The 26,693-nt window shown below is 37.4% G+C and overlaps 1 protein-coding gene and 1 non-coding gene across 5 annotated transcripts in view; one reads left to right on the forward strand and one right to left on the reverse strand.

Moving 5' to 3' along the window:
- Positions 1 to 11,514: 11,514 nt before the first annotated feature.
- Positions 11,515 to 11,586, reverse strand: Trnad-guc (transfer RNA aspartic acid (anticodon GUC)). The gene has a single exon. It is a non-coding gene; the product is annotated as a tRNA-Asp (tRNA).
- Positions 11,587 to 12,072: 486 nt separating this feature from the next.
- LOC140168640 (uncharacterized) overlaps positions 12,073 to 26,693 on the forward strand; it is a 35,304-nt gene continuing 20,683 nt past the window's right edge. For 2 of the 4 annotated variants that reach the window (XM_072192043.1, XM_072192046.1), the window contains exons 1-5: positions 12,073 to 12,135; positions 22,142 to 22,325; positions 23,970 to 24,135; positions 24,599 to 24,676; positions 25,561 to 25,638. In XM_072192043.1, coding sequence (XP_072048144.1) covers positions 22,179 to 22,325; positions 23,970 to 24,135; positions 24,599 to 24,676; positions 25,561 to 25,638 — 469 coding nt within the window. In that variant the 5' untranslated portion in view covers positions 12,073 to 12,135; positions 22,142 to 22,178. The other 2 variants (XM_072192045.1, XM_072192044.1) reach the window with 2 other exon arrangements.

Raw genomic sequence — 26,693 nt, forward strand, 5'->3', positions numbered from 1 at the left:
ATTTATTTATTTATTTATTTATTTATTTATTTATTTATTTATTTATTTACACACAAATTCAAAGTATAGACCTCTGGCAAGGCAACGGTTCACTCGCACCTATAAGATTAGTAATTTTGAAAAGAGCTGTATTGTATTCAATCTATGTTTGCAGACATACACAGGTGATTAGTGCAATCTGCTTGTGTTGGCATGGTTGGGCGATCTATTCAAACATTGTATTCATCTATTGCGATTATTACGTCACTTCTTAACTTATAGAGCGTGTTTATAGTGAGCCAGATTATGCGGTATTTAGCTGGACTGCCACGCAGTCTATATTTGTCTATGTTTTACTAACCATTGCAAATCTAGACTACGCGGTAGTTTAGCTAAATAACGGAAAGATTGTCTCACTATAAATACGCTCATAGAGGCCCTGCATTCTTTTATTGATTGGCTCCAAACAAAGGACTTGAACCGGTGTCCTTCACCATAGTTATGGCGGAGTACAGTTCAACAAAAGCATGATTGCAATCTACCACGACATTTCGGCTCACACACATAAGAAATGCACTACGATAAAATAGGTTGATGAAAACAGTGCAACAGAGCATTAATGCCCAAAATTGAAAAGCTGTATAATTTATAAACAATATACACTACACATAAAAAATACTACTACAAGGGATTTTCAACATATAAGAATCCAAACAATCAAGTACCAAAATGCACAGTTTTGTCCTTATATCACTTTTGGTTTATAACAAAATGTTTTCAAGCCTCTATCGTGATTGGCAGCTGCATAAGACATCTCTTTGACAGCTGATAATGCCCATCTATTCGCCAAGTGGCTATTAACTGATGAGTACTGTCATTATGCTAATATGAAATCATTGTTTATCAACAATCAATCAATCAATCAATCAATCAGTCTTTATTTCATTCAAAATACAACAATACAATAACAGCAAAACAACACATTTGAATGAGGAGATGCTCAGAAGGCCAAAAAGGCCTGAACAAGCACCCCCTTAACCTTAGCCTAAGTTTCTTAATTTGTCTAATAAAATACAATTACATACATACAAACACCCCCCACCCAAAGGCGAGGGACTCGTCTGTCGATATGCTCAAACAAACCGCTACACTGTTCAATGGCTTTCTTGTACTATATGAAATATGGTGGGCGATTTGAAATGCACGTGCCCTGAGCAAACTACGATGCGTACGCACACTGCAGGGCAAAGAACAATGGAAATTGTCATAATTCGCGCGCATACTGCCGGGCAATGACGTCACATGTCAAGTGGTCTATACCCGATCAATGTTGGAGTTGCCTATAGCCTATATGTTTAAAATTCAATATGGCTACCGAACTGTCATGTGGTCCAGTGGATTAGTGCGCTGGACTTCTGTATTCTGTATGTAGCAGCGGCGTCGGTTCGAGGCCCACCTGTGCCGAACTGAAATTCCATTTTTTTAAAATTTAATATTAGGGAAATGAGACTGGGCGAATTTATGTATGACGTAGAGAGGATTAAGATCCCTTTATTGATCCCTGACCCCACCGACTACCCCGGGCTGATTTCATGCAAAACAAATCACCAGATGACTGACTATAGGACATAGCGCCACAACACGAGCGTTGGTAAAGTATGTGGCCTCACTGCAATACATAGCTACGTAAAAACGTACGTGTTAACGTACGTAAAACGTACGTCCTACGTCTACGTTTGGAAAATCGCAATCTCTCTAATAACGCGCTATAACCCTGACGGTTCATTGTTTGCTAAATCCAAGCGAGGTCACCAGAAAATCTATGCAAGAGAAATTTCTACTGCTGCTGATGAAAAATCCTAGAGTGCGTTTGGAGGTTCTTTCTGCACTTTACCAGTAGCCTAATAAATTCATAAAACAATAAAAATCAAATAAAGATTTAGGGTGAATGTTTTTACTCACTGCTCATCTGATCCACTTTTCCAGGAAACTAAATACCGATACTCCTTAGTTTTTCCCTGACTTCCCAGACATAATTATGAGTAAACATCAAATTTAATGTTTACAAAACAATCAAATATATATACATTCTTTTGCATTTTGTACATAAATATTGATATCAATAATGTAGGCCTACAAACATTAAAAAAGGGGGCCTAAGAGTATGTCTATTTTTAATCATATACTAATTCCGCCATGCCCAAACATATCTTATTATGAAATCGTGTAATGGAAGTGGAACCCAAATTCCAATCAAAAATAAAAACAAATTTGTTATCAAATACACTAGGCCTATAGGCCTACATTGTATTATAGAAATTTAATAGATGGTTCATTTTAATAAATAAATAGATTAACACGGGTAATGGACAAGAAATATTTGGCAATACCGGATTTACCAGAGAGCCAGTGGATAAAGAAATTAATTAAAATTAAAACAAATTAAATGAGAAAATGAAAGCAAGGACATTTGGCGAAGTATTGTTTTAGAATTCGAAGGAGTCCTAAATGTTATCCTGGCCCCAGGACACTGATTAATGTAAATTCGACCCATAGTTATTTTATCTACTTTTGCCAGCATTCAACCTGTTCAATGTGATTTATGCCTATTTTTAATAAAATTCCGAAATCTGACGTATCAACGTTGTATCGTGCACAAATTATGATTCGAGACTATTTCATTTGACACGGTTGTATGGATTTCAGAAGATCGGTCCTATAATAGATATCGATTAGAGAATTACAGCAAGAGGCTTTGAGGATGCCGTAATCCTCTTGACCATCAACCAATCAGAGAGACATATTTCAGAATTATGTTCGTATATTTGAAACTCTTTCAACTCTGAAATATATATTTCAAGTAATCTCGTTTCACATTTGCAATTCTGGGTAAAAACCACATGTGCCTGCTAACGGTCAAAAAAATTTTATTGCATGAGGTGAAAGGGCTTTGGTAGTAGGTTACAAAAAGTCACATCAAAAATTCCTCCGGAGCGTGTTGCCATAGCAACGGCAGGTTTTATGATTTTTGCGATTTTTGCTTATTTTGGGGTGAAAATAAGGGAAAATATGTACTTTTCTGAATTACCCTTGACTTAAAATTTGAAGTCACATTAAAAAATCAATCTTACCACCATAAAGTACTATCTTTGTACTTTCTCCAGATGCAAAAAATATTTCAATATTATTTCCCTATGTGCAATTTTAGGGATGGGCAACATTGGCAATTTAGCACTTTTGAAAAAATGACATTTTTACCCCATCTTTGAAGTCAAAAAACTATTTTTACTTGAGCAGCCATAATCTTTTTCTCTTTGGTGGTACTTGAGCAGATATTGCCCCATCTAAAAAAAAAAAAAAATCTCTGGGGCTATTTGTCCTGTAAAGCCAGTGTTGCCTGAAAGTTTGCCAATTTAAAAAAAAAATGCATTTTTTGAAATTATGCATTTTCTACATATTTACTCATATAACTTTTTATATGACTAAAATACTTTTAGTATTTACCCTTTGCGTACTCACAACTGCATCCGGAAGCAACACTTAAGACTACAAAAGAGTCGTGTCCTGCGAAAACCGGTATTGCAAGTCTGACTTTTTAAAATCTATATTTCCAATAAGCGCATTTTACATAATTTATTTATTTAGTTATTTTTTGAATTGTTAATGTTATTTAATCTAATGTTATCTAAACATTTGCTAGCACCATCTCATACCGGTTTCAAAACTTGGGGTTGGTGTTGCCAGATAGTATGACAATTTGAATATTTACCCATACCCGTTATTAGTGAGTGCTTCAAAACATGCATGCATGCATTTGTTTTCAAAAAACGTAGCGTGGTAAACGAATTTAGAAAATATACACACAGTATAAACTTCAACTCCCATGGGGCACTAATATTAAGGTGTGCATTATTTGCCACACTTTTTCGCTGAAAACACAGAAAAGATCCCCCTTGTCAAGTAATGCCCTAATAAGGCCCTTTGATAGGCCTGATCTTTTACATTGCCCTGAAAGCCCGGAGACACTCCCACTTTGGAGGTGACGCGTATGTAGGGCCATTATTAAGATCCCTTTTCAGCACCGCTGTCACCCAAAGACCCCATATTTTGTTACGATCACATGCTCTGTCACCCAAAGACCCTTATAGCCTATATCCATTTGAACACCCAGCAACGAGTCATCTATCACTGATTTTGTTTCTTCTTTTGAAATAACAAAGCTATTTGAAGCCATTTAGAACTAGAAATGCAATTTTCTCACCCAAAGACCCCATTTCAAAATAAGGTCCGTCTGTCACCCAATGACCCCATATTTTGTACATTTTGCTCTCGCCAAATGCCAAAAATTATCCATGCTCTCACCCAATGACACCATATTTTTTATATTTTGCTCTCACCGATTGCCCCTTACTGTGAAAGTGCAGCCCTACACCTATATCCATTCCATTTCATATTGAAGTACCCTCCCCTTCCGGGGGTTGAATATCTACTGAATGTCTTTTTTTTCCTTAACTTGAGCCTGTTAAGACAACGAAAGACTCAATTCCTGGCTCCCAATTTACTCACAATGATCTGTAATAAATACGATTGACCAACTATTTTATGTAGGGGGCTTAGAACTTCGCCACATGGAATTTTGGGGTGAAAGAAATAATGCATGAAAACAACATGCAAACAAGCATGACAAACTGAACTTCAAACCAAATTCACTGATCATGGTGACCAACTTGGATGTGTGTTCTGATTATATACTGCGCCAATAAAGTATCCTTAAACTTGGAAAAATAATCACAATTTCCAAACTGAACCACATTGGGGTAAATTTGTTTTTGTAATAGATGTAGGGTGGCCACAATGCTAGCTATTGTGTGTACCTCTGCCTACATACACAAATGTATGGTGGAAATTGTAACAGATTCTGCAGCAGTTGGAAAACTTTTGGGCATTTTGAATTACATATAATTTGTCTCCTAGTAACTTCTGTGCAAACCCGACTACCTAATTAGATAGAAAATTTTCTGCTCGTAATGAAGGTGAATATAGCATTTTTGTACGGTCACGCATACAAAAGTTACGCACAAAATACATTTTTGTCATCAAATAAAACTATTTTCCCAAAGATGTACAATTATGCTATATTCAGTTTTACAATCTAGACCCTCAGAGCGAAATCCTGTGCAAAAATCAGACGAGTTGGTTGTGTAGTTTAGGAAATAGAGGCATTTGAAGGTCATAATTGGCACATAATAGCGCCCTCAATGGTGAAAACCACACATATTTACCTTAAAAGACCTGGCAAAAGAGTTATTTTTGTGATTTCAGCCATTTTAAAAATGTTGTAAAGAAGCAAATATAGCAATTATGACCCTGGATTTTTAATATTTGCATAAATGAACATTAAATAAACAAAAACAATACATCTCATGCCTTCTTTGGCTTTATTCCCACAATTATCGCTTCATGAATATGCACATTTATGACAAAATCAGGATTTTCCTAAAAATGGGGTAAAAAAGGCCAATTTTGTGAATCTTTAAAAGGCTGTATCTTTGCAAGGGATTGTCCGATTGAGTTGATTCAAAACGTTTTTTAAATCATTTTGCAGAAGGAACAATCCTGACAGAAAAAGTAATTCCAGGGAGGAGTTTGAAATTTTCATGTGACCACCCTAATAGATGCACTATCTAATCCTGCACATTTATGACACCACATTGAATCCAATGTGACCTCAAGAAGTAAAGTTACAAGCAATTGAATAGACGAAGGTCCAGTTTTAAAAGTGACAAACTGGCCTATACAAAAGGCGCAAAAAGATTCCAACAAGCGAAACAAAGAGACAACACAGTTTCTTCAATGAAGCATTATTTAAAGCAGTTTTTATTTCAGTTTTTGCTTCTCTATACTTTTCATAACTTTCATTTAATTTGTCAGTTCATTTGTTTCAGTTTTCTTTTGTTCCTTTTGTTTTAAATTAAAGTCAAACGCATAAATTAGCGATTCGCCACTCTCAAACCAGATGTCTAGTCTGTGGAGTTTTGAATAGGCCAGTTTGTCACTTTTAGAACTGGGCCTTCGTCTAATCAAATGCTTGTAACTTTGCTTCTTGAAGTCACATTGGATTCAATGTGGTGTCATAATGTGCATGATTAGATTAAATTGTGATTATTTTTCCAAGTGTAAGGATACTTTATTGGCGCAGTATATAATCAGAACACACATCCAAGTTGGTCACCATGGTCAGTGAATTTGGTTTGAAGTTCAGTTTTTCATGCTTGTTTGCATGTTGTTTTCATGCATTATTTCTTTCACCCCAAAATTCCATGTGGCCAAGTTCTAAGCCCCCTACATAAAATATTTGGTCAATCGTATTTATTAAAGATCATTGTGAGTAAATTGGGAGCCAGGAATTGGAGTCTTTCGTTGTCTTAATGGGCTCAAATCAAGTTAAGAAAAAAAAAGACATTCAGTAGACATTCAACCCCCGGAATGGGGAGGGTACTTCAATATGAAATGGAATGGATATAGGTGTAGGGCTGCACTTATACAGTAAGGGGCAATCGGTGAGAGCAAAATATAAAATATATGGTGTCATTGGGTGAGAGCATGGATAATTTTTGGCATTTGGCGAGAGCAAAATGTACAAAATATGGGGTCATTGGGTGACAGACGGACCTTATTTTGAAATGGGGTCTTTGGGTGAGAAAATTGCATTTCTAGTTCTAAATGGCTTCAAATGGCTTTGTTATTTCAAAAGAAGAAACAAAATCAGTGATAGATGACTCGTTGCTGGGTGTTCAAATGGCATAGGCTATAAGGGTCTTTGGGTGACAGATCTAAAGGAAAAACAAGGGGTCTTTGGGTGACAGAGCATGTGATCGTAACAAAATATGGGGTCTTTGGGTGACAGCGGTGCTGAAAAGGGGATCTTAATAATGGCCCTACATACGCGTCACCTCCAAAGTGGGAGTGTCTCCGGGCTTTCAGGGCAAATGTAAAGATCAGGCCTATCAAAGGGCCCTATTAGGGCATTACTTGACAAGGGGGATCTTTTCTGTGTCTTCAGCGAAAAAGTGTGGCAAATAATGCACACCTTAATATTAGTGCCCCATGGGAGTTGAAGTTTATACTGTGTGTATATTTTCTAAATTCGTTTACCACGCTATGTTTTTTGAAAACAAATGCATGCATGCATGTTTTGAAGCACTCACTAATAACGGGTATGGGTAAATATTCAAATTGTCATACTATCTGGCAACACCAACCCCAAGTTTTGAAACCGGTATGAGATGGTGCTAGCAAATGTATAGATAACATTAGATTAAATAACATTAACAATTCAAAAAATAACTAAATAAATAAATTATGTAAAATGCGCTTATTGGAAATATAGATTTAAAAAGTCAGATTTTCTGGCAATACCGGTTTTTCGCAGGACACGACTATTTTGCAGCCTTAAGTGTTGCTTCCGGATGCAGTTGTTAGTACGCAAAGGGTAAATACTAAAAGTATTTTAGTCATATAAAAAGTTATATGAGTAAATATGTAGAAAATGCATAATTTCAAAAAATGCATTTTTTTTTTAATTGGCAAACTTTCAGGCAACACTGGCTTTACAGGACAAATAGCCCCAGAGATTTTGTTCCAGATTTGGATGGGGCAATATCTGCTCAAGTACCACCAAAGAGGAAAAAAATCTGGCTGCTCAAGCAAAAATAGTTTTTTGACTTCAAAGATGGGGTAAAAATGTCATTTTTTCAAAAGTGCTAAATTGCCAATGTTGCCCATCCCTAAAATTGCACATAGGGAAATAATATTGAAATATTTTTTGCATCTGGAGAAAGTACAAAGATAGTACTTTATGGTGGTAAGATTGATTTTTTAATGTGACTTCAAATTTTAAGTCAAGGGTAATTCAGAAAAGTACATATTTTCCCTTATTTTCACCCCAAAATAAGCAAAAATCGCTAAAATCATAAAATCTGCCGTTGCTATGGCAACACGCTCCGGAGGAATTTTTGATGTGACTTTTTGTAACCTACTACCAAAGCCCTTTCACCTCATGCAATAAAAAAATTTTGACCGTTAGCAGGCACATGTGGTTTTTACCCAGAATTGCAACACGTTTATGGATGTATTGGGATGATCATAAGTAGGTCTATAACATACACCATCATAACATGCCTCAACGATATCAACATGTAAAAAGCTGTTGCAAATTCATAACACAACGTGTTATAATGTATAATGTTATATGCCAAAACTTTAAAAACAATGAAAATATCAGTATCAATCAAATCAAAACCAGAATAAATACATAGGCCTACAAATAATACTTAAGAAACTGACTAAATCAATATGACTAAATGTCAGTATAAATGAATCGCTAAATCAATTAATCAATCAGTAATCAATCAATCAATCAATCAATAAATAAATAAACAAATAAATAAATAAACAAATAGGCCTAAATAAATAAATCTATAAATAAATAAATAAATAAATAAGAACTGAATGTACCATTTATATTATTATTACAATTTTAATATTATTAATATCGTTAGTATTAATATAGGCCTTTTAATATTAAGTACAGTTGAATACAAAAAGACATGAAAAGATGTTCATCATTCCGTGCACGAACACTCACTAAATTTACCACTCTTAGAAATTTGGCAACTACGTATCAATTTAGCAACCAATGATTGTAGCACAATATATATTTTCCCGGTACATAGGCCTACTATTTATTGCACGTGTAATACTTTTTGACGTCACGAAAAGTATTGTACATACAATATTGTACGTACAATATGGAGTCTGAAGCGCGCTTCACACAGGTTATTAATTAGTTACTCTGCGAGTTCCGAGCAAAACTATCATGCATAGGCCCTAATGAAGAGTTGTGATATGCATATTGACCACTGAGTCGTGTATTGCATCACATATTCATAATGCATCCTTCATCTCGGATGCATAATTATTCGTGGCATCATGTTTGTGCTGTGAGGTGGAACAAAACCCTGAACAAAATCATATAAATGACAAAATTCACCCTTGACGGCCTGATACAATATGCGCCATAATACATCGGTTCAAACTCTTTGTTTGGTGCCAATCGATAAAAGCATGTAGGGCCTCTATTGCATCAAAGGGGCTGTGCAATAATATATAATGAGCTCTGGGGGAGGGTAAAATGGGGGGGGCACGAATTTTTTGGTGAGCCGAAGGGGGGGCAAGCGATTTTTGGCAGGCCAAGAGGGGGGGCAAACGGTTTTTGGCGGGCCGTTCGGAAATTTTACCCCCTCCCCGCCCCGGGGCTCATAATTATTGTACAGCCCCTAATCGTGGCATAATGTTTGTGTTGTGAGCTGGAACAAAACCCCGGGCAAAACCCTTACAAAATTAACCCTTGATGGCCTGGTAGCATTGCTATAAAGGGAGTGTTTAGAAATATTTTTTGGGTGGGGAGCTGCAAAAAGGGGACCTTTCTGCATGGGGGACATACCCGTATGGTCTTTTGTGTTATTAAACCCCCCCCCCCCCCCTTGGAACAAAACCTCGGGCAAAACTCTGCTTGCTAGCCATACACATCAACAGAAAATGTCAAAGTTTTAAGATTTTCTCAAAATATTAAAAGCTATCTCATGAACCACTGAACCATTTACTGAGCTTGTTTGTAATAATTTTAATGCATTTTTCATGCTGAATCCAAATATATAAATATCATGAAAATTTACAATTTTGAAATTTTGATTTTTTTTTTTTTTTTTTTAACTTGTCGTCTGCATGCAGTCGACACCCGTGTGGAGAGTGTTAACAAAATTAACCCTTGACAGCCTGATCCGGGGGTCTGATAGCATTGCTAAGGGAGTGTTTTTTAAATGGTCATATTTTCGTACAGCTATTGTTTTTGGTGTCAATTTTTAAAAGGGCATTTCGTGATCCAAAGCCTCATCCCCCCACTTTTCTCAAAAAAGATTTTTATACCACTGGATACCTCTGGCTACATAATGTTTATGTAAATACCAAATATTCCTTGCAGATTAAGGGATGGGGTATGAACGTTTGGACAGTATTTATTTTGGGACATGAGAGCACATCAGACATATCGAATTGCATTCTGAATACGAAGAATGTCCTTCTGATATCAAATAATTTTGATTTTTGAAATTCGCAATGTAATACACATTTTATGGCAAATGATTAAAATTGATATTTTATACCGTACTTAGGTGTAGGTGGGATGAAAAGCCGACGATCAATTGAAAATTTTGACCTTTCGTATTGAAGATATGGATTTTGTTCACAAAACACCAACAAAATTTAGGTCTTTTCAGGAAAAAAATATCTTCAATATGAAAGGTCGAAATTTTCAATTGATCGTCGGCTTTTCTCAGCTGCGTACACTTTAAGAATATATCATTTATATAGATTTATAAAATTTACTTCGAGGACTGTTACAGTATAGGCCTAGGCCTATATCAAAAATGTGAAAAATATCAAATTTTAATAATTTGTCATAAAATTTGTATTTAGGCCTAGCCTATATCGTGAATTTCAAACAAATTAAAATTATTTGATATCAGAAAGACATTCTTCGTATTCAGAATGCAATTCGATATGTCTGATGTGCTCTCATGTCCCACAAAAAATACTGTCGAAACGCTCATTCCAGATCCCTATAAATAATTCGTTTAGCAATCGCCAAATTTGAACGAAATTACAACATGCAACAGTGGCCTCTGGAGCATGTATACACATAATATAATCATGCATATTTAACTCGCAAACACAAAATCGGAATCAACTGAAATTATGGGAATAAGCTTTTTTCCTGGATATCTAGGCCTACTGAAAAATGTCATAAAAAGAGGATGCTAGGATCACGAAATCCTCCTTTAAGAAATATATTTGGAAGAAATAATAGTCGCTCATCCTCGAAATTTTTAATTTTTGACCCGAATATGAGCATTTAAAAAAAAAAATTGTGAGCAAGGATCACGGTATAGATTAATTTAGGGGTCAAAATGTCAAAAAACAACAACTTGTCCATATAGTTAACGAAGATCATTTTTTCATGGAAATTAACTAATGTATCTGACCAAAGTTTCCTCCGAGCGGGGTAGGCCTAATTTGGTCAGGCTATTTTTAACCCCTAGAGCACCCTTAGGCCTACAAAATTATTAAAAATCTTTTTCAACTTCAACAAGGTGTAGAAGCTATAGAAGGGAACCCTAATGTCAAAGAGGGATATTAAATTAGAAATATAGGGCCTATTAATTGGTTTTGTTTGGAAATTGGAAGCAGTGGTTTAAAAACTCTGAAAAGTGCCCAAAGTTACCCCATTTTACGGTATAGAACCAGGGTAGGGCCTATGATAGAATTTAAAAAAAACTAAAATCTGAACGCGCGTTGATCCTTTGAATTAGTGGGAAAAAAATATGTTACATGGGAGAGACACATGTTTTGTGTTGAAAAAATATTCCCATAATTAAAATAACACAATAGAAACAAGACAAAGGAAAAAAATTAAGCCTCCCAGACGGGGAATTGAACCCCGGTCTCCCGCGTGACAGGCGGGGATACTCACCACTATACTATCTAGGATTGCTTGAAAGTAGCATGAATTTTTTTCTGACTTATCCTTCAAAGAAAAAAAAATTCATAGCTTTCGCGAACGTACATTTTCTTTGTAATAAGCATTTTGTACTTTTCTTGAGAGAAAAAAAATCATCTATCCTACTATATATCCCATAACAGTAATCTAAATTTACAGATAAAACGGGGGAAATAAAACGCAGGTGAAACGTCCAATGGCGGCCATTGCATTATAACCGGGGGCGCATCCGTGGTTTGTTCCCGTGTCAAACCAGCACTAAATAAAACACAATTTGTCTTTCTTGCATTGACTAAAATACACAACTTTTGAGACCCAATGCAAGGTAAAATGTTTCAGTTGCAATTGAGAAATTATTTTACGTGTTTTGTCATTAAAATCAAGCAATGAAAGACGTATTAGAAGATGTAAAATGACCCGCCAAATCAAAAGTTAGGACACCCCCCGTAATTGCTATGCGCATCGCGATCGCGAATTCGCGATAGCTTCATCATTATCGTGACGCAAATGCAACAAAAAACGGAGCATTCCGGAAACAGGTGAGCGAAAAAGGGTGATTTTTCCCTTCTCTAAACATCTATATTATATTTCAAATGGATGACAAGAAAGTTCGAATATTCTTGAGTCCATCAGAAGGGAATTAAAGCAATTTTTATCCATGGACTACGAGCAGAAATGTAAGAAAACACAAGGAATTGTAGGTAATCTCCCATCATGCAGCGTCAGTATTCCGGCCCAATGCATGGTGGGCCTACCCAGAAATCACCTCGGAAAACACAGCTTTCTGCAGTAGTCCGATCGAAACCTGTGGCATATGTTTGTCTGAAATAAGCAGAAACGACTACTGAAACTAGATCTAACCTGATTGAGTGTATATTTCTAAAATCTGACCCCATATTTTGAACAAAAACGAAATCGGTCAGATGCGTACTAAAATCTGTAGAATTGTCGAATTTGGCGTGGAGCTGAATTCGACAGTTCGTTCATGTCGGCTGCTGTGTTTTGATTTCGCCTAGAAGAAAATTAGCAAATATGGTGGTATGTACACCCTTTGCTTTGCATGCCTATGTTAGGTGTGATCATAAAAATTCCATTGGTGTCGAACGTGTCACTGACACTTGTGACTATTGTTGTGTTTGGCCCACATCCGTGTGACCATGTCCCATGACACAGCCTGATTTTAGGTATGCCAGGTGAATTCAAATTTGCCATCAAACTGCATCATTTTATATATCAAATTAAAGCCCTTGAGTAAAGAAAGCCAACACTGAAAACCTTTTGTCATAGCACTTTCCGTAGCAAAGTTACATCTTGTCAAAGATTGACTTTCATCAAAAAGATTCTCCGACCTAGCAAAATTCCCCAAAACAGCATTACGGGGGTGTTTCTAGATCTTAGTCTCATGACGATACATGTAGCACCTTTTTTTAATGGAACTGCTATCAAAATCTCTCTGAAATTCCATGTGCGAGTCTCTCAACACCAAAAAAAATCATATATGGGTCAAGTGAAGTATAGACAACATATTTATGAAGGTTTCCTTCTTAAAAAGCTTCTTTTTAATTTCAATGTACATTGTAAATTTGTATTGCCGGTTTAGGCCATTTTGACTGACTAACAAATGTGTTAACCGTCCGAGGTTTCCCTGTGATACCTACTGATTTTGTCACAGCACAGCCTCAGGCTCAGGCACAGCCGAAACCATCATCATTCTTTTGCTTAATTTTGGTCGGGGTTGTTTCATCCGAAGTCGGACATTGTCAGACCTTAAAAGGAGGTCATGAACCGGGGCACTCAACTTTGGAAGTGACGGTATGTGCCTGTCAATAGGCCCCCTCTTTTGAAGTCGACTATACGGTATACCCAATGACCCCCTTTTTTAAAAGCCATACCGATGACCCCCTTTTTTTAGTTGCGGCTACCCAATGACCCCCTTTTTTTGGTTGCGGCTACCCAATGACCCCCTTTTTTAAAATAACGCTTTGTACCCGATAGGCCCCTACTTCGCGACTCCGGTAGGCACATACCCGTCACTTCCAAAGTTGAGTGCCCCCCCCCCCCCGGGGTCATGAATATAGCCCCTAACCATAACACTAACCCTTACTAATACCGTTTCATCCATTGCCATTGGTAGGGACAGGCATAAAAAATTCAAATTAATTCTATTAGGGACCGTTCACAAACACTTGTAAGAGGGGGGCCTGATGCAAAAAGGGGGGCCCTGAAAATTTTTCACCCTCCTAAAGCTGAATTTATACTCGATCGCTTTTGCAGAAAAGCGATTTTCATGCATGCTCAATGTTTACTTACATTTCCAGAGCGTCAAGCCGATCAATTGATTCAAATCGCTGAGGCAAAAACGATGTCGCTTTTGCAAGTTGAAGAAATCTCAACTTCCCTGCGATATCGCTTGACACGTGAATGCGTCAACCAATCATATACAACCATCTGAATCTATTATTTTGCCAATTAGTGTACCTTTCTCGATTATTAATTTTTGGTGATGAATTAATTCAAAGGCAAAGCAATAATTAATTATTGACAGCAACCGATGTTTTAAAAATGTATTTTGTGGCATTTAGAATATTTTAATTGCCGTCTGCAATCGCTATCGCTGTGAAAAGTATAAATGCAAAAGCGACGAGCGATGCATCGCAAAATTCGGCGATTGCCCATCGCTTTCCAAAAGCGTTTTATCGCAATCGCTCGGCGATTGAGTATAAATTCAGCTTAAGGGTGGCACTGAAAAAAATGACCACAATTTTTCCTGGGAAAATGGAGTTTATATGCCTTTCTATGGGGTTGACCGATAATTTTCATGTCGAAAAAGGGGGGCCCTGAAATTTTCAAGGTCTGTAAAAAATGTTTGCGATAAATTTTTTTTTTGCATCAGGCCCCCCCGCGGCCCTGCATTTCTTATATCGCCTTGATAAGAGTTGAAGCCCTGTCATCAACAGAGGGCGGTAATTACACGGTAAAGAATGTCCCAATGTCTGATGAACCGCGCTAATGAGCTGGTCAGTAACCATAGAAAAAAGCTTGTTTCCGGCAACAATTGACAAGTAACTTTCATAAATTTCTAGATACAGTTGCTAGAAGGTCATGCGATGAAATCCAATCATTTGTTAATCATTTCTTAATTGAGGGAGCAATAATTATTCCTCATGAATATTAATGTCATGTTGATGACATCATAATTACTCGAATTTGGTAGATTTTGACATTTTGAAACATTTAAAGCTCAAAAGACACATAAAATCAACCAGAAATATTTTTCTTCATTTCACATGAGTTTCCATGCCGAAATTCTAGCATCAGAGTAATCTCCTTTTCAAGATATAGTATGGTCGTTGGACATTTTGACCCGGAAAAAATTGGTAAAAAGCTGATTTTTGCACCAGACAAGCAGAATACATCATAAAACATCATATCCAAAATCCGAAGAAATCCTCCTTGGGAATTTGTTTTATCAAGATGGCCGCCATAAAATGGCTGCCACAACATATAATTAGCTGTATCTTAGCTTCTAAAGCGATTATGATGATGATTTTAGTGTCTTTGAATAGGTTTAAGAGGTCAGAGAATTCAAATTTGTGCAAATCTAACACACCGATGTCTTCAATCACACTGAAATCCAAGATGGCCGCCAAAATGGCCGCCACAACATATAATTAGCTGTATCTTAGCTTCTAAAGCAGATTTGATGATGATTTTAGTGCCTTTGAATAGGTTTAAGAGGTCAGAGAATTCAAATTTGTACAAATCTAACACACTGATGTCTTCAATTACACTGAAATCCAGGATGGCCGCCAAAATGGCCACCACCACATATGATTAGATATATTTCCGCTACTGAAGCAGATATGATGATGATTTTAGTGTCCTTGAATATATTTCAGAGGTCAAAGAATTCAAATCTGTACGTATCTAAAACACCAAAGTCTTCATTCACACTGGAATCCAATATGGCCGCCAAAATGGCCGCCACCACCACGTGTTATGTTTAGGTATGTTTTGGCTTATGAAGCAGATATGATAATGATTTTAGTGCCTTTCAATATGTTTTAGGTGACACAGAAGTCAATTTTGTATTTATCTAAAGTACTAAGTCAAGTCTTGACTCACACTGTAATCCAAGATGATCCTCAAAGGCTAAAATCAAACATGCTTAACTGTATATCTCAACTTCTGAAACCAATATAATGATGATTTTAATCTTTGAATAGGCTTTTAAGAAAATGTAGGTTTTAGGGGTTGCAGATTTCAATGTTGCAATTACTTAAAACAAGTGCACAGTAACAATAGAATCCAAAACAGCTGCCACCACATGATTTTCTATGTCTCGTCTCAGTTTCTGAAGCAAAAGTAGCTATCTTCGACTTTAACTGCAAGTATAATCGCCTCAGAGTTTTGGCAATTTTCTCCTCTGCAATCTCCACAAGCTGTGACACATTTAAATCCCTTTTTGCGACAGGAACATCCGTTATTTCCACAAGGACTCCTGGAGGATAGTTTACATTTGTATCATACAAACTTAAGCAAGCCTTGTGGTGCTGTATCTACATCTGTAAGGACCGGTGCTAGTACGGTGTCAGAGAGTTTCCAACCCCATTGATTTGGATCCAAGTTATTGTTTGTGAGCTAAATTTCTCCAAAGTATGACCTGCAAAAGAACACTCAGACTGTGAAAATACGCTGCTCTTTTTAACTAGGTGGAAGCTTTTGTGGATCAAGTGATGCTTTATTTGATGATACCATCGCCATGAATTAAGCGAACCGCAGACCGTTTAAAGAATCTTCTTCTCTGCTACCACATAAGATAACAAATAATCTGATGCCATTTGTACCAATCTGTTCTAATGTCGCCTCAGGATTGCTCATCTAGGATGATATATGCTGCAATTCTTCCTAATATCTTCTGCAACAAACTTGTCTTTCCATGTCCAAATGTTGCAGAAGTGGAGTCACAACCACTCCATGCATGGATAAACAGGACCTGAGATGGAATGTCAATACTTCACCAACGTTGTTAATAAGGTCTTGAACTTTCCAACCCACCGATATCAGCTATATTCTGGTCCCCAGTGGCACTTCTCTTCCTTGTCTTGAACATGGAAGGAGTCTTGAAGGATACATTCCACTATCAATGTGTCAGCATCTCCGGTACTATTGTGCACCATCCATTGACTCAGCAGCGAGATAAACTGGCATTTGTTCTTATCATATTCAGCTCACAGAATCTATGAAGGTTCTCATCATGACCAGCAGACCTTCCTCTCGAATAAGAAGAACAACAGTCAGTTTATCTCGCTGCTGAGTCGATACTTGGAAACCAATGGTCAGATCGTGCACAATAGTACTGGAGATCCTGACACTTTGATAGTGGAATGTATCCTTCAATTTGCAAGACAAGGAAGAGAAGTACCTGTAGTCATGGTAGTAGCAGATGACACAGATATACTTGTCTTTTGATGTACCACTGAGACCAGACTATGGCTGATATCTTATCTACTTCAACTCAGAGAAGAAAGGGTTGGTGGTTTGGAAAGTTCAAGACCTCCTGTTTATCCATGCATGGAGTGGTTGCGACTCAACTTCTGCAACATTTGGACATGGAAAGACAAGTTTGTTGAAGAAGATAAAAGAATTGCAGCAGATATCATCCTAGATGAGCGATCCTGAGGCGACATTAGAACAGATTGGTACAGGTGGCATCAGATTATTTGTTGTCTTATGGTGGCAGAGAAGAAGATTCTTTAAACGGTCTACGGTTCGCTTAATCCATATCAATGGTATCATCAAATAAAGCATCATTTGATCCACAGCTATCTACAAAAGCTTTCACCTACTGAAAGAGCAGCGTATTTTCACAGTCTGCGGGTTCTTTTACAGGTCATACTAGAGAGAAAGCTAACAAACAATGACTTGAATCCAATTTAAAGCAATGGGGCTGGAAACACTCTGACATCGTTCTAGCACCGGTCCTTACGAATTTAGATGCAGCACCACATAGCTTGCTTAAACTTGTACGATACAATTGTAAACTTTCCTCCAGGAATTCTTGTGTAAATAACGGATGATCCTGTCGCAAAAATGGGCTTAAATGTGTCACAGCTTGTGAAGATTACACAAGTGAACATTGCCAAAACGCTGAGGCGATTATACCTGTAGATGAGAACGAGGACAGCTACTTTTGCTTCAGTGGTGGCAGTTATTTGGGATTCTATTGCGACTTGCACTTCAGTGTTATAAGCCCGGGTTTTAAGTAATTGCAACAATTCTCTGACCCTTAAAACCTACATTCTCTTAAAAACCTATTCAAATATTAAAATCACCATTATATTGGCTTTAGAAGCTGAGATATTTAGCTAATCATGTTTGATTTTAGCAATATTGAGGGCCATGTTGGATTGCAGTGTCAGTAAAGACATATATATACTTATGAAGATAAAATTGACTCCTAAAACCTATTCAAAGACACTAAAAGCTACTAAAATCATTATCATATCTGCTTCATAAGCCAAAATATACCTAAACATAACACGTGGTGGTGGCGGCCATTTTGGCGGCCATCTTGGATTCCAGTGTGAATGAAGACTTCGGTGTTTTAGATACGTACAAATTCTTTGACCTCTGAAATATATTCAAGGACACTCAAATCATCATCATATATGCTTCAGAAGCGGAGATATATCTAATCATATGTGGTGGTGGCCATTTTGGCGGCCATCTTGGATTTCAATGTAATTGAAGACATTAGTGTGTTAGATTTGTACAAATTTGAATTCTCTGACCTCTTAAACCTATTCAAAGACACTAAAATCATCATCATATCTGCTTTAGAAGCTAAGATACAGCTAATTATATGTTGTGGCGGCCATTTTGGCGGCCATCTTGGATTTCAGCGTGATTGAAGACATCAGTGTGTTAGATTTGTACAAATTTGAATTCTCTGACCTCTTAAACCCATTCAAAGACACTAAAATCATCATCATATCTGCTTTAGAAGCTAAGATACAGCTAATTGTATGTTATGGCGGCCATTTTGGCGGCCATCTTGGATAAAACGAATTCCCCAAAGAGGATTTTTTCGGATTTTAGATATGATGTTCTATGATATATTCTGCTTGTCTGGTACAAAAATCAGCTTTTTACCAATTTTTTCCTGGTAGCCACTGTTTTTCCTCTTCAACGACCATACTAATACAGCTTTTATAAGTGTCATATGTCACTTCTATAATTCGTAAATTTGTATTATGCACACAAATAGTGATGGCCGTTTGTGCTGTATTTATGATAGTTTTTCATATCCGATTTTAACGATAAAACATATTCCCTACAGAGAAAACAACATAGCAAAACATACAACAGTTTGTAACATTTTCTATGAACTTGACTATCTATGTTTGGATTGTGATGTAATTAACGAGTGTAATGAGATTTTCTCTTTCTGAATCTGACTGGTAAAATATTATTTTTCATCACGATTTCGCATCAAATTCATACATTTCTGGGTCAAAAGACAAATAAAACATTTAGAAATATTGAAATATGGTTTATAAATAACGCTAATATAATCATTTGAGTTGATCAAGTAATCGCTTTTTATGATTTTCAAGGCAATATGCATAAATGATGATTCTGCATGTACATAATTTTTCACTTCAGTAAGCTCGTCTTTTGACCAGCGTTCATTATTGATCAATGTTTCTATTGTAATCAGTATCATCAAAGAACCACAGGTGTATGAGCTTGTGCATTGAATTGGATTACATATGGGTTTGTCAGGTTATTGATCGCTAGATGGAAGCGAACATGATACATATTACGTAGGATTCCATGCCTGTGCGGGGAGTTGAACCCTAGCGACCAGAACTATGAACACTTTGCAGCGTTAGCACTCTGCAGGGCCGTGCCCCCCTTACAAGTGTTTGTGAACGGTCCCTTAACATGAATTGTTGTTTATTGGAAGAGGAAACTTCTCAGAAACAATTTGACACCAAAACCAATCTTCTACTGTACGGTATTGCTAAGTGATTTAAAGCCATATATTATAACATTTTCATACAAAATAGATTAGCATTTCTTTGCCTTAAAATGTTATAGTTTTTACTGTCAGATATATCCCCTTTTATTTTTGAGCCGAACAACTACGGCACTAACGGCAGAGCAAAGAAAATTGGAATTTACTACCAGCGCATGTATGTCGCCAATACGTACCACTCCTTCGGTCATGTTATGGTACGGCCCTTTGTTGTGTAGATCACCGTGACACCGTCGCGCACGCCGTGTACGTACTGTGTGTTATGAACATCGTGTATGCGTTCAACTAATAATTCCATCGTATTAATAAAGCGCCGGTTCCGCCGTTTTTATTCAAAATCTCGGATTTTGACAAAACTACAGCACCTAGAGTCTTGATTTTTTCAGGGTATATTGGTTTAATAAAGTACAATATAATCGTGTACAAAAATAAATTTTAAAAAATCAGTGAGGGCGTCCTCCTCAGCAAATGTTATAATATGGCTTTAAGTTATGATGAAATTTTTGTCGGAACATTAGGAAATTAGGCCATATTCAGGATATTCTCTGATAACACTTACCATACAAAAATGTAGGAGTGCATGGGGGGACTTGATAATTTTTGTGCCCCCCTGTCAATTTTTTGTTTTCATTGTAATTTAATCCAATTTTTGTTGAATAATATGTATATTTTATAATATCATTTTCAACACATCTGAAATTTTGTATGAAAATTCAAATTTTAAGGTGGTGAAAATGGCAAAAACAATGATTTTTCCAAAAGCGATAACAAAAAAGTGCTTTCTCCCAGCAAATAAGTAAACTGGAATTGTTATGTAAAAAGGATGAAAGTTTTTGTCAAACCATGTTTCCCTTTTGTCAGAAGATGAATTTTGGGTCAAATTAGAATTTTTTTGACCCCTTTTTTGACCAAAACGGTGATTTACACCAAGGCATATCTAATGATATCTTACAAAAAAAAATATTCAAAAGTGAAGTGAATGTTGCATTCTGCTGGTTCCTAAAGCATTTAATCTTGTCAATGCAAACTAGAGCATCTGAAAAAGATTAATTTTGATTTTATTCATCATTTTCTCCAAAAATGACCAGTGTTTTCAGTGGCACAAAATGGCACAGATTTACATAGGGCTTTATTATCAAGTAAAATAAATACCGCCCTTGCTCAGATGTGCCTGTTCCTACCATTGGCTTGCACTTAACATTTTCTCACATCTATTTAGAACAGGGTCAGAATTTCGTTTCACAGTGCGAGAATCAATCTTGAAGACTTAATTCTTGCAGAATAAATTTGCAGGAATCATTTGATTCTCGCAAATCTTTGACTTTGCGAGAATCGATTCTCTGATTTATGCCGAAATTCTGACCCTGCTTGAAGAAAAAGTGGACACCCTCACAAAATCTTCAAGGCTTTCACTCAGTTCCAATTTAATTTTCTCTGCATAGAAATTAATTTATTAATGTTATGACTTATGCTAAATTCCTTTTGTCATGTTTGTTTTGTAAATAGGGAGTTTTTTCCCTGGTAAGAAATCAAACTTTTTGAATTGTTTCACCACTTGGGGTATTTATTTTATGACATGTCAATTTTGTGATTTTCCCGAATCCCGAGTGAAACTTAGAATTGTCCCCTTCATGTCGGAGATCGGGCTTGCACCTGTCTGCAAACGGAGCGGCATACCGCTGAGCAGCAGTGGCATGAATGACTCTGAAAGCCACTGTCAGACTTGCTGCTCAGCACCACTCCAAATCGTATTTTGTTCTCGTACATCAGAGTGGCACCGCTCCAAGTTGACTTGAGCTCCCTACGATGCTGCCGCTTGGGCAAAGCGGTGAAGTGATCGATATATCGGCTTGTCACTGGTCACCACTAGCATTTCTGGTGCAACTGCACAGTATTAAAGCAAAATCATTTTCAGAGCGATATTCAAGTGGCACAGAATTATGAAACCAGCATTTAAATAATAAATTTCGGATTTATGTAGCGCCTTTTTCCAGATCTTGGAGGATTCAAATTAGCGCTGTAATTTCGCTGTCATGGTGAATCATCACAATCAGATCACATCAACTAGGTTGCTACTGCTGGCGCAAACCTATCCGCACTTATGCTGGTTTCATACTACCCTGCCGCTGAGCGGCGTGGTGCACGCGCATTGCAGATAAACGGACACAATAAAGGCTTGTCATTGGTTGAAACGCCTTGCCGCAGCGGCAAGCGGCAGGAAAGTATGCTGGAGGCTTTAGATTGTAACGTCCCCCAATTATCCAGCTCCCCAAATTCCATTGGGTGAAGGAAGTTTTTGATAACCAAACAACTAAAAAATCACTGATTTTTTTTAAATAATTTTTTTATATACCGTACTGATTACTGACTAGAATTTGTGCACAGTTGTGCTTGTATCACATGCCCAGATCACATGATAAGGCAATAAATAATTTTAATTAATTTGTTTTGCTAAAACTAGATTCCTTCTTTAATTCATTTATTCATGAATTTATTTACAGTTTCTTGAGCTAGGAGCGTACAGGTTCTTTATAAACAATGGAAGGCGATGGAGGTGAAGTTCATAACAAAACATTGGACACAGCTACGATTAGCACCAATGAACAAGAAGTGATCGGAATGTTGCTAGCTCAGACTACACAAGGCGGAGATAGCCAGCTAACACAGCATGTTGTCAATGTTCAGGTAAGGGGTGCAATGGTGCTGGTGCAATGTGTGCCCTGGGGTGGTGAATTACAAGGGGCAAGCATTTGTTGGCAGGTTGAAAGGGTAGGGGGAAAGCGATTTTTGACTAATTGTTTTGGGCACTATTTCTTTGTTACACCCTAAAAAGGTATAGGAAAAAGTTAAGAGCACATTCAGATATTCAAAATTTCCTGCTTGAAACACTCGCATTATAGGCCTATGATAAGACAATTTAAGGTTTTCAATTTGGGTTCCCCAAAATCTTGGATGTATAAAGGGGGAGCAAAGATTTTTTTGCCTGTCAAGAGAGGCAAAGATTTTTTGGCATGGCCAATGGGGATGAGGGGGGGGGGCAAGCGATTTTTGGCAGACCATTTTGAGAATTCATAACCTGAGGGTACACATGGATGGAGAGAAGTTTGTTTATTGCATTGTATAAAAAAAGAGGCATTGTGAGTGACCAAACCTTTAAAAAATTATGAAAAATAACAGCCAACAAGTTCAGCTAAAAAGGACTGCAATTTTGAAAGGGCAGGCAATTACCTGTCTGAATACTAAATTGTATTTATTTCATATTTCCAAAATTTCTGGTGACTTGTACATTGAATTTGCGGGTTACGCGTGTATTACAGCGCCCATAGGCCACTGAGTCAGGGGTAGCATTAAGGCCCGAAAGTCAGGGGTTGTTTTCCTGTGTTTTTCACTCCCGAGCTTGCAGAAAATCCAATACATGGGGTGAAAATTAAATCTCGAGGGTGAAAATATTTTATATTTTGCAGTGTAGTCAGAGGTAGGAGTAAGGTCTAAAAGTAGAGGGTCAGAGTTTACCCCTGAGCTTGCACATATTCCCAATATAGAGGGTGAAAAATTAATATTTTTTTAAATGTGGGGGTCGTTCACCCCGATTGGGGGTTAACGCTACCCCTGCACTGAGTGTTGTAATTTCCAGGTGTTGGTGGCCTTAAAATACAAATTAGATGATATCTTAGTTTATGTACACACACATTAAAAAAGGAAAAAAAGAAGTTGATTTTAGAGAGTGCACGATACCCCCAAATAAACTATTATGGAAAACGCTTGAAATTACGGAAACAAACAATATATACAAATTTTGTATTTATTATATTCTTTGTCAACATCCTTCATTGACACAGCCCAGGTGCTACAATAATGTAGCTTTACATTGTCTTTGAAGGGCACTAACAGTGATGCCAACTCCGCACCTTAGACACACAATTGGGCTACTTGGGGATCACTTGCCGCTACTCAAAAAAGCATGCCGCTACTTGTCTAAATTTGGGCTACTTTTTGCCAGTCTCAGGCCGCAGCAATAATTTGATGTATTTTCCTTTCAATTTAGCCGATTTATAAAGGTTTTGAGTCTTTGAAGCTCCAAATTGAAATTACAATGGGTTTTGTGACTATTTATTGATCGGTCAATAACTTCCCAGTAAGTACCGGATGTTTTAAAGTCAAGTTTTTTTCCGCCCAATTGGGTGTTTTGCGTTCTAAATGTGGGTAAATCCGCCCAAATATCAATATCAAGCGAGTCAATGCGCCGCGCCTTGACGCTGAAAAGTTTTGGCAACACTGGGCACTAATCCATAAAATATAATTTGTATTCTGCTGACAATTCACTTACAGGCCTCATCAGGGACAGAAGTTGTACCCACCTCTTCCACAGCAACAGTGACCACCTCTGCTACAGTCACAGATGATGGCAAGTTACACAGTGTGGAATTAGCGGATGGACAGAGTTTACAGGCAATTCAGTTTGCAGATGGTTCAACAGCTATTATCAATCAGAAAGGTAAATTAAAAATGGAAGTTTAAGCAAAGTTTGGTAGAAGCTGATCTAAAAAGGGGGCACATAGTGCACTTGTTGTCCAGTTTCCATATATGCACACAACACAGAAGCACACACAATAGGTAATTGACCCCCACTGGGTTCACTGTGTTATGTATATAGGACGTCAAATAGTTAGTATACAAATACTATATGTTCGAGTGGATATTCATACGTAGTGGTAGATAAAATGATTTTAATCATTTTATCAAACAAAAAGAGTTTAACTTCAACACTACACTATTTTTCGCTCACCTGGAACGTTTTCACCAGTTCAACTAGTGGGAATTTCCGAAAAGGTAAATTTGCTGTCGCTGCCCCTAGTGTTATGGAATGATTTTGAGCTCATACGTTTTTCCTCCCCTAACTTTTTAAGTTTGTTTGAGATGAAATAAATTGAAAGATGTTCTTCATCTCTCTTCAACAGATGGTGGATTAATCGAAGGTCAAGCTGTACAGCTAGAAGATGGTACCACAGCTTACATCCAGCAAGTTACGGAAAAAGGTAGGAACATCATTTTATATGTGTGATATGAGCAGGGGATATTTTGCAAGTTCTGTGGACCTGTGACTCAGAGCAATCAGTCAGCATGTACACTAAGCCAAAACAGAAACTTATAATTTTTCACAAGGTCATATCTTAAAATCCTCTCCATAAAAATGAACAAAAATTGCACACAGGATTACTTCAATACTCTACTCTAAACACTGGTCAGTAACCAAACAGTTGTCCAACTGACACAACAGCAAAATGCACTGACATGCAACACCTTCCTGGACCACATTCACAGCGCAACAGATTTCTTTGGCTGGGTTCCAATTATTTGCCTGTACATGAATAAAAATTACACACAGGATTACTTCAATACTCTACTCTAAACACATGTCAGTAACCAAGCAGTTGTCCAACTGACACAACAGTAAATTGCACTGACACTGAACAGCTTCCGGGATCACATTCACAGGCGAATAATTAGAACCCAGACATGTGTTTTGAGTAGAGTATTGAGGGAATCCTGTGTGTAATTTTGGTTAATTTTGATAGACAGGATTTTAAAATATGACCTTGTGAAAAATTTTCTTTTTTGGCTTAGTGTATGAGTGGTCATTGTACGTGCACACCAGAACTGGATTATATCTTGTGTGTTGTGTTTTGCAGTATACAGTTTGTATCCATGCAGTGTCTAGTGATTATAGACAAGACTGCTACATGTATGTAGGTCCACCTGATTTGTAGATGAGGCTATAAACTATTCATGTCATAACTAACGGCCAAAGCATTGTTGTTGTTGTTATTGGTGGCGGTGTTGGAGGTTTTGTTTTTTTACCTCGTTGGTGATGTTGTTTTGTTTTGACTTAACATAATCAACTTTGACTATTAATTTATAGTGACTGCATTTGAAGATGGCCAAGCTGTACAACTTGAAGACGGTTCTACTGCATACATACTACGTGCTCATCCTAAAGGTAGGTCTAGCTTGCAAAGAGTTCTCATGATTAGAATTTTGGTACTATTCTGTGATTGGTTTAAATTTCACGCAAAGATTCTTGTAAAACATTTATAAATTTGCATGAATCATGAATGGCTATTCTATTTAAAGTCCACACTACTCCTGTGAAAGATTTTAGACGAATCTTTCACTGGGGGAGTGCAGTGCTGTACGGTGCAAAACCTGATTGAGGAGCCAATGGCTCCTAACTTTATCAATTTAGGCGCCCAAATTTTGCTCCCTGTAAAAAATCTGAGGTGCCAACTGAACAGCCATGTGCGTTGAATGTTCTTTGCTGCTGTACTCAATCTACCTATTCCCATTGAACGCTACATACTCCATACAGCATGTAGCCTTTAGACTGGCCCCAGTCTCGGTTCGGTTCCATCTCTGGATAATGTAACAATAAATAATTACGTAATGCCCTATGAAAAAAATGCCAACTCCCCCCTTATTTTCTTCAATGCCAAAAACCCATTCCTCTTCATCCACAAATCGACGCCACTAATTACACCCACCACAGTCAACCATGCAGCAATATAGAAATATACTCGTATTATAAGTGAACGCGAAAGTCCATTGAGCGCTGATTCGAGACTGGTCCAATCTGTTAGAGATCTCACTTCCAAATATTCGTTCAACGAAGCACGGTGATTCGATGTCAATTACGAAAGCCCGCCCAGTTTCAATTCAAATATGGTAGCACAAAGCTATGCAGCGGGATGTGACGCAAGATCGGATGGGACACTTGTCAACAACTGAGAGGTATTGAGCTCAAGTGGCACGCGTCTGATAGACCCATGGTGCAGCGCAATAATAAAAGGCAACCACTCGACTCGGACTTAGGCCTATTGTCCATATTGCGTACATTATCGGCGTGCGGTTTGCAAATGTTTGCACATTATTTAGCTAGGGAAGCCTTTTCAAATATCCCAGCGCTGCCAAGCTGCGTTGATTGGTCGGATACAATATCGTTGTTTAGTCGCTACACAAGCGTTAATGTAGTGAAAACATGGACGTGGTATATAGAAA

The sequence above is a fragment of the Amphiura filiformis genome, chromosome 13 (assembly GCF_039555335.1).
Source record: "Amphiura filiformis chromosome 13, Afil_fr2py, whole genome shotgun sequence".
NCBI classification, from domain to species: Eukaryota; Metazoa; Echinodermata; class Ophiuroidea; order Amphilepidida; family Amphiuridae; genus Amphiura; species Amphiura filiformis.